The sequence below is a fragment of the Ixodes scapularis genome, unplaced genomic scaffold (assembly GCF_016920785.2).
Source record: "Ixodes scapularis isolate PalLabHiFi unplaced genomic scaffold, ASM1692078v2 ptg002456l_1__unscaffolded, whole genome shotgun sequence".
Lineage (NCBI taxonomy): Eukaryota > Metazoa > Arthropoda > Arachnida > Ixodida > Ixodidae > Ixodes > Ixodes scapularis.
The window spans coordinates 77,091-86,212 of NW_024610248.1; the positions used below are offsets into that span (position 1 = coordinate 77,091).

General features: G+C 39.6%; 1 protein-coding gene and 1 pseudogene across 1 annotated transcript; both read right to left on the minus strand.

Annotated features, from left to right (window-relative positions):
* Positions 1-303: 303 nt before the first annotated feature.
* LOC115326856 lies at positions 304-6,695 on the minus strand (annotated as a pseudogene).
* A 705-nt stretch (positions 6,696-7,400) lies between these two features.
* Positions 7,401-8,849, minus strand: LOC121834663. Its single transcript, XM_042288375.1, has one exon. The coding sequence runs from the start codon at positions 8,847-8,849 to the stop codon at positions 7,401-7,403; it is 1,449 nt and encodes a 482-aa protein (XP_042144309.1).
* Between the last annotated feature and the right edge of the window lie 273 nt (positions 8,850-9,122).

Genomic DNA, 9,122 nt, shown 5'->3' on the forward strand with positions numbered 1-9,122 from the left:
GACATAATGAACATAAAATACAAGTGCTAAAAAATAATTCAAAACTGTAACTATAAAGTACATCACAGTTGTTAAAGGGAAACTATAATAAGAGCTCTGAAATGGATATATAGGCAGCACGGAAAACACAAGTGTATGAGCTATAGAGTTGTTAATTTTTTTATGGTCTCTTACCCTATATTATAACACATGAACCTGTTAGTAAAACCTAAACCATGATTCGGTAGAATAAGGTGAACTTAAAGTGAACGGCACTTTAAAAATGACAACATTCACTGCAAGACAAGAAAAAGTATTCTGCGATTCAGAAGAAAGAAGTCAAGGAACCAGACGACATTTACTTCCCCATCTCAGGACGCAACCTATTTTTAATGGTATTTGCTTTCGAAAAGTTAACACAAATTGATCTTCTTCAACATAATGAGCAAATTTTTCAGCCGGTTCGTGAGCAGTCCACGGGGCACTTTTGTGTCAGGTAGAGTTATCTTCTGCAGTAAGACGAGCACCGTTCAGAACGCTGGTGGGTAGTCAAGGTTCTTAATATAGTACGTCAGCAGGCAGAAAATCAGAGCTCGCTCTAGATTTCCACCCGAGATCCAGATGACTTCTTCAGTACTGCTAGCATAAACGCAAGTGCGTTCAGCGCAGTATATATACACATGAGGTGCTGTGACTTGCAGGTTATTAGGCATTGCATTCTGTGGAATGGCAGATTATATTCCATGAGCATCCAGTAATCAACAAAGTTCCCCGCATAAGTGAAATAAGTGTCGCACAAAACAGTCTTTGGAAGAGCATTTAGATATCACTTAACCTTCATTTAAATGAAAAGGCAGTCCAGCAGAGCGTACGAAGAGTGCTAACCAGTCTGTTCTGCTCTTGCAGGAAAAGTGCTGTTTTGGTTTAAGCGCTTCTGTGATTTTATACTCTGCTGGACTGCCCCACTTTTTCAACATGCCTAACGACGCGGAGAATCGAGAGTGTATTGTGTGTCTAAAATCTCTAGGTTTGGATGGTCAGGGGCTGAAATGCTCTGTCTGTAACCACTGGTATCACATTGGGAAATGTGCGGGGATTTATAAGACTGCTCTGAAGGGGCTTTCTCAGGAGCAAATGCTTGCTTGGCAATGCTCTACATGCAAATTGCACTTCGCTCGGCAATCTTCAGCTGATCAAGAGCCTACTCAAAAACAGAGCAATCCGAATGAACCGGACATTGCAAAACTGATTTTGGACATGAGCTCAAAGCTGACGGAAGTACTTGGTCGTCTTGATTTGATGGAGAAGTCGATCGCGGTGCAATCAGCCAAGCACGATGCTGTGATTGCAAAACTTACGCAGCAGGAAAAAACAATAGAAGGAATTGAAGAATCAATGGAAATGTTGGGGTCACAGTACGATGAAATTCTTAAAAAAGTAAAAACTCAAGAGGACACCACTTTGGAACTAAACAAAAAAGTGAGTAAGATGGAATCCGCAATGTCGAAGCAAGAAATGGAAATCCGTGAACTTAAAACAACCGTAGATAACATGGAACAGTACTCAAGACGAAAAAATGTAGAAATCCACGGCATCCAAAAGAAGGAAAATGAGAATCTACTTGAAATGATCCAGTGTCTCGCCAATAAACTGCAACTGCCTGTACCTGCGACGGAGGATGTCGAGGCTGTACATAGGTTAAGTGCTCGAGAAGGAAAAATTCCACCTATTATTGTACGTTTCAACTAACGTTCTGCCAGGGACCAGTGGCTGACGAAGCGAGTGGCACTCCGGCAAGAAAAATATTCATTAATGAGAACTTGACTAAGTCCGTCAGGGAACTGCTTTGGAGTGTGAGGCAGTGTGCTAAAGAGAAAAATTACAAGTATGTATGGGTCAAAAACGGGAAAATTTTCGTTCGTCAGAGCGAAAATAGGGCAGTCATTCGTATTGACCGTCAGGAAGATTTATTGAAAATCGCTTGAAATGTCAGTGTCGTTTGAAACGTTTTCAGAGTGGGAAACCCACTGGAAGGAAGCCATCGTGGCATCTCCTAGCACCGAGGTAACCCTAAATATGTTACACATCAATATCAGAAGTATACAAAAACACTGGAATCATTTATTAGTTTCCCTGGCCGATCATGTTGACAGTTTGGATATTTTAATTTTAACAGAAATTAATACTACCATATAAAACGTCTCCTTGTACTCTCTAGATGGGTTTCAATCGTTTTCACTGTGCAGAGAAAATAGAAGAGGGGGCGGAATACTTATGTTTGTTAAAAGTTCTTGGTTCTGTGAACCAGTAACCACATCTCTCACTCAAGCTGAAGTGCTGGTCACAGCTATCTCAAGACAGGACATTTCATTCGTCATTGGTGCTTTTTACAGGCCGCCAAGTTCGAATATTACCTTATTTTTTGACGAGTTAGCAGGATTACTAAACACGTTTGGCAATGATAGCCAGCTAGTGTTCGCGGGCGATTTTAACATCGATGTAATGAAAGTTGCGAACAATGGAGTTGCAAATTATCTGAACCTGTTATCAGGTTTTGGATTAGAAAACTTGACCACGAATTTCACAAGAGAAGAGTTTCTTGGTAATCGGTTTACACGTACGGCGATTGATCATGTAGTTGTGAGACTAAATAAAGCAAAATTTGCCTCTGGAGTAATTAAGCAAAAAATTGCAGACCACTATTTTGTATCCTTTATAGCATTTTGTGGCGCGCCGCAAGATGACATGGTTGATCAATACAGCGTGATTGTAGACAGAAGAAAAATATATAATTTTATTAAGCAATTTGACTGGAGTAGTTTACTCACCATGAATCATATCACTGCATATCAAACAATGGTGGCTCAATTTGAATATATATATAACAACAGTAAGAAAGAAATAAAAATAATACAAAGAAAAAGCAGAAATGCGTGGATTACTGTGGAAATAATGGAATTGTGCCATGAAAAGAATATACTATGGAATCGAGTGAAAGCTAACCCAGCAAACAGCGCACTGAAAGCGGAGTTTAGAACCTTACGGAATAAAATAACTGCTGAAATAAGGCTAGCAAAGAAAAGGCACTATAGCACTGGTTTGCAGCAAAACCAAAAAAATCAGAAGAAAACGTGGCAAACTGTGCAGGAACTAACTGGCCACAAGAAAAAAGAAATCATAGATGAAACAATTAAGAAAGCGTTTAGTGATACTGATTTGAATTCACTAAGTAACAAATTTAATACTACTTTTGTGCGTAGCGTGTCAGATCTTCACTCCCAAATGAGGGGTGTTCCGGACTTTGCATCCAGCCCCGTTAGTGGGTGCGGAAACTCGGCTTATTTAACGCAGATGACAGAGGATGACTTAGTGAAGATTATCAAGAATATGGCTCCAGGCAAATCACCAGGAGCTGATAGGATTCGCCTAAGAGATATATCGGCAAATTTTAAGCACCTAAAGCACGTACTTCTGAAGATAATCAATTCGTGCCTTTCTACTGGTCAGATCCCCAACGGCCTGAAGATCGCGGTCGTGCGGCCCATCTATAAGAAAGGTAGCCGTAAAGTCATATCGAACTACAGACCAATTTCTATCCTGCCCGTGATTTCATTGATACTGGAAAAGTTCGTTTTCAACATAATGACTTCATTCTGTGAGAAATACTCCCTGTTATACCCGTCCCAGTATGGGTTTAGAAAAAATAGAGGAACAATTACGTTATTGGAAGATCTCTCTTACCATATCCACAAGAACATAGATAACAACATTTTGTTAGCTCTCTTTCTGGATCTAACAAAGGCATTTGATTCAATTAACCACAAAATACTGATAAAGAAATTACTACGCATTGGCTTTAGGGGCCCTTTTATTGAATTTTTAACTGACTACCTCTCGGCCCGTCACCAAATGGTAAGCATTTGTGACGTTAAAAGCGATATATTGCCAATTAGTACGGGCGTCCCTCAAGGTTCCATTCTCGGTCGTCTTCTTTTTAATATTTATGTAAATGACCTTGGCAGTCTACCATTTTCTTCGACGGTATATCAGTACGCGGATGACACTGTTCTGGTTTTTGCAAGTAATGACGAAGCCACAGCGTTATCGTATTTTCAACGCGATATACATGGGTTGATGGCTTGGTTCAGAGCTAACCAAATCTTAGTTAACGCGGACAAAACGAAACTAATGCATTTTCATAATCCTCACAAAGTATTAAATTTGTCTACGCCTTTAATGCTACATGAGTCTGACTGCAGAGACTGTGAATGCACACCTTTAGAATATATGTCATCTGTAAAGTATTTCGGTCTTTTTTTCGACAAATTTTTAAACTGGGGCACTCACATAGACTACCTTGCGAAGCGTCTTCGCGTGGTTTCCGCATACTTGTTTCATCTGCGTATGGTATCTGACGTAAGTTTACGGATGAAGGTGTACCAAGCGTTAGATGAATCGGTGCTCCGTTATGGTATAACGATATATGGAGCATGTTCAAATTACAAGAAAACAAAATTAGATAATATTCTACACAATGTGTCCAAAAGTATTGCGTACAGAACAAGGTGGAGCGGTGTAGATCCTGATTTAAGAATGAGGTCTCTTCTAATTCTTTCCCTTGAACGACTGTACATCTATGTAGTTTGTCTAAAACATTATTATAACGACACATTCAAGGTACCATTAAGAAAGCAAAGAACACTAAGGAAAACAGAGCGGTTTGTTCAGCCTAGGATTTTGACGAATTACGGAAAAAGAGTAAGATCATTTTATGTCCCATACTTTTTTAATAAATTACCTGACGATCTATTTTGTTTACAGTCATTCAGTGTTGTTAAAAGATGCCTAAAATATTGGTGTCTTACTCATACTAACTAGTTCAGTGCGTGCGTCTCAGTGCAGACTTTGTTATGTTTTAATATGTGTGCGGTTGCATGTGCAGTTGCATTTTGATATTGTATAATTTTGACTTCTGTTGGCTGTCGGGACCCGCCCACAAGCACCTTCGTGCTTTTGCGGGCCCGTACGTATCTGTATGTTTTCGTTCAGAAATAAATAAATAATAATAATGAAATAATAATGAAAATGAATCTTAAAGCAGAAAAATGCACTGGATGTCACAAAAACTAATAGATGGATGCATGAAAATAATTCCACAAACCTCGTTGATGAGTGTGTGCCTAGAATGGCCTTGTAAATGCTTGCCAATGTCGACGAATGTGCATTCCCGTTCTTCTTTATGTGAAAACGCTTCCACCACCGCTTTCACCTTTTTCTCCAGGTCCCCAACCTTGCACTTAAGTCGGAGTTCGACTTCAATGCAGAGCTGAGAAAAGTTGGTACAAGGAAGTAAAATCAGTCATTAATTGCAAATCAGACATCCCTGAAGAAAAGGTGGTGCAATGAAATGAAATATATGTACACACACACAGACACACACACACACACACATATATATATATATATATATATATATATATATATATATATATATATATATATATATATATATATATATATATATATATATATATATATTTCTCGCAAAAGTGGCTTTTGATATCCTTCGTGCCATCACAACCAAAAACGAAAAAAATAATTATAAATCGGTTCATTTACAATTGAGCAGAAGGCAAAGCTTGACCCATACCACAAATTATAATTATATGATCGGTTCTCTGTTTTAGAGCAGAATATTAGGCAATGCCGAGTTTTTGTGTTCTTTTAATATTCGTAAATAAATATGCACTTACAATGCTTTCTAACAAGAAATATTGAGGCAAAGGATCATCGTGACGCTTGCAGCGATCTTCGTAAGTGACCTCAAGAAGGCATTTCATTCTTTCTATATCCAGTGCCACGGTGCTCAGGTCAGCCGATCTGAGAGCCTGGAACAGTGCAACAAGAAACATTTGAGCAACATATGTAAAAAATAAATGTGAAATGAAAATTATGCGAACCTCCAGCTCGGCGACAGCACTCTCCTTTGTGAGCGCTGGAGTAGGCATGGAAGGAGTTACAGCAGCTGCACTTCTCATCTTCCTGTGCTTCCCCACCTTTCGGGCCACTGTCAGCCTTCTTATAAATAGGCTCTGCAAATTATTAAAAGAACAGTACCTCTTGCAACCACAAAAAATAATGTTCTTGCACTGGTGTCCTATAAAAAAACTTTATATTTAAAATTTTAACAGTATAAAAGCTTAGAAACAGCTAGCAGCATTGGCAAAAGATGCCAAGGAATATAAAAGCTATCCATTTAAGCTGCACGAGACGAATTATAATGAATACCGCTACTGCTTATATATCTCGAGCCTTTTGGGTATTTGAATAAATAAATTAGTTTTTTGTATATCACATATGCATCAAAATATGCGAGGAAGAAAAGTGGAAGGTAGGCAATCGCATCTCTGAATACAATTTACCGATAGGGTGTCTTCTGATATCAAGTATACTTATGCTAGACATTTATCTTAAGACAACAAAACTGCTATGAATAACTGTATAAACGACAACCCTCACTGCTATAGGAACATTAGTCTATTTTAGGAATAAGCTATGTCCAGGTACTTACGTAAACATGGGTCCGTTTGTCAACAAGATGGCTCTCAGGTTTTGGCTCATCCCACAAAAGAAGTGGGTATTTCGTGGCAAGCGCCTCCCCAAGGGCTTTGTACATCGAGCGCCGTTCGCCCTTGTTCCCAGTGGTAATGAGATCATGCTCACTAGAAGAGAATGCATCACTACTAAGACGTTTCTGTCTAACCTTCGCCAAAGGAAAGTGAAAATGAGCTAAATATACTATATAGGCAAGGGCCACTGACATAACCAAATGTTGCTTGCGACTTAAGGTAAGGTTTAAAAGTATGCTGGCATTATGTGTTTTATGGGTTAGCTTTCCTATACTTTCAGGGAGGCCTATGAAATCTGAAAATATACCATGCAATCATCTGCTCACGCACCGCATCTTTCTTTCCTGTCCGTATGCTATATGCTAAACCAGGGGCTGATGCGAATTGGCCGACTAGATTTGTAGAATGTCCATCCGTTAGTCTAAAGTCGCTACCTCACGTATATTATGGTGCATTTTTGGAAGCTCCATATAAAACAATAAAAAATGTCAACAAGATATAGTTAGCTTCAACAAAGAGCAAACAGGAGAACTTACGCCAGGAATAACGTCATTTCCGCACGCAGCTGTCTTGACAGTTTTGTTTGTGACATTTCCGAGACTGCTTCCCCTTTCAGGATAGGCTGGACACAGTCAGAGAATTCTGGCATGTTTGCAAGGAGCCAGTCACAGAATACCTAAGAGGAAATAAACCAAGCTTTATTCCCAAAACACCTGTCACAACAAACAGGCTCACTTAATTTACAATAAGCCACGTTGCGAAAAAAAAATCGCTAAAAAACAGCAGGCATTACTACAGAGGTGATTCATGAATACATTTTGTAATAGCATAAAAAGCCTCATTTTTAGCGTATGTATACAGTGGCCAAGGATACAAAAGATAGTCAGGTTTAATCACTATGGCGTGTGGTGTTTTGAGAAGAATAAATGCATTCAGTCGCTTTGTATAGCTCACTTTGACCAGAACCAGAACAGCGATGAAAATCTTGCCTTGCCAAGGTACAATTGTTTCTATTTCCCCAAACATTGCATGGTCATTTTGTTCAAACACAACCACATTAGAAATAGAGATCTTGACACCAGAGATAAAGGCAGAACGTACGGGCATAACAGTTTGACCAACAGCATTAGGCTGCAGTCCACATGGCAAAAAATCAGATGTTAAGCTGACTGGTACACCGGCTGCTGGTGCAGTCTCACATTGTGGAAAGCTCAGCTTAGGCTGCCCTGGTCCTAACCACAGGTCACTTGACATTTTCATCTGAAAGTAATTTGCGACAGATAATGGAATATTTTTGAAATTCCAGAACTTCTTCGACTTTGGAAGAGCGTTTTTACTTTCGAATCTCATTGCCCAATGATGATGGGAAGGACCGAAGCGCCGTATCTGAGTGACCATGTGCACCAGCATGTGCAATTTCGGTTTAAATGAGCTGGAACCATACAGCTGCACAAAAAGCTCATTATGGCGTGCTACTAGGCACTCAATGTCTCCAAGTGCATCTGGGGAGATAGCAGGAGAAAGAAATAACTGTGTGATGATGCAAAGCAGCACAAAACATTCACAATGTGGTTCTTCCGTAGCCTCTTCAGGCAGATATTCATCAATATTAAAAAGAAAATGAAGATGGAGTATTAAACTGGAGCTTGCTGCAAATGGAAAACTGAAGTCGGATTCAAAGCTGCGAGGATAGTCACTCTTACTCACTTGCCTATGAAAGCAGAACCGAGACAAGGCAGTGTTAAGCTGGCTTAAGGTCATCCATGCTGCCTCCCTTACAATGAACTTACTAAGAAGTGTCAACTCCAGAGGAATGACTCCCTCCAACAAAATGTGCATAGGGTCATACAGCAAGTCCGTGAGTATTGAGAAATTAGGAATTTCTGCGAGGACTGATTTTGACTTAATCCCGCACTGTGCTGACAATTCAGTACGGTCTTTCTTTGAGCTAGCTGCCTCAATTGCCCTAAGGTTCTCTTCATATTGAGACTCCGTACGTAGTGGACATTGAATTTCATAGTGAAAATTATGAAATTCAGATGTGGGTACTGTGCAAGTTCGACAAGCAAGGCGAACATTTTTGCTGAAGCTTTCCTTAAAGCCTGCTAAATTGTGACATGCCAATGCGTCTCCAATATAGGCAAGCAAAAAACCAAAAAAGAGCTTTTCACCACATACAGTTTCTAACGTGCAGCCTCTGTAAAGTAAATTTAGAGTGGCAATGAAGTCTTGAAGAAGCATATGTCTTGCTTCTAATGATTTAAGAGCTCTTGCTTGCCCCACTCCAAGCAAAAAAATGTTGGCTAGCTTGGACCTTTCTGATGGTGGTAGGTTTACAAAAGAGACATAAAATACTGTTAGCTTGCCTCTGCGACCTCTTTTCATGCCTAGTGGATTGGCCAATTCAATGTCATCGCAATACAAAAGCATCACAATAGTGTTCTTCTCTTGGGTGCTTGCTACTGGGTGCATTTGAACTCACATGCCATCAGTAAAATCTTTTAGCAACGCACT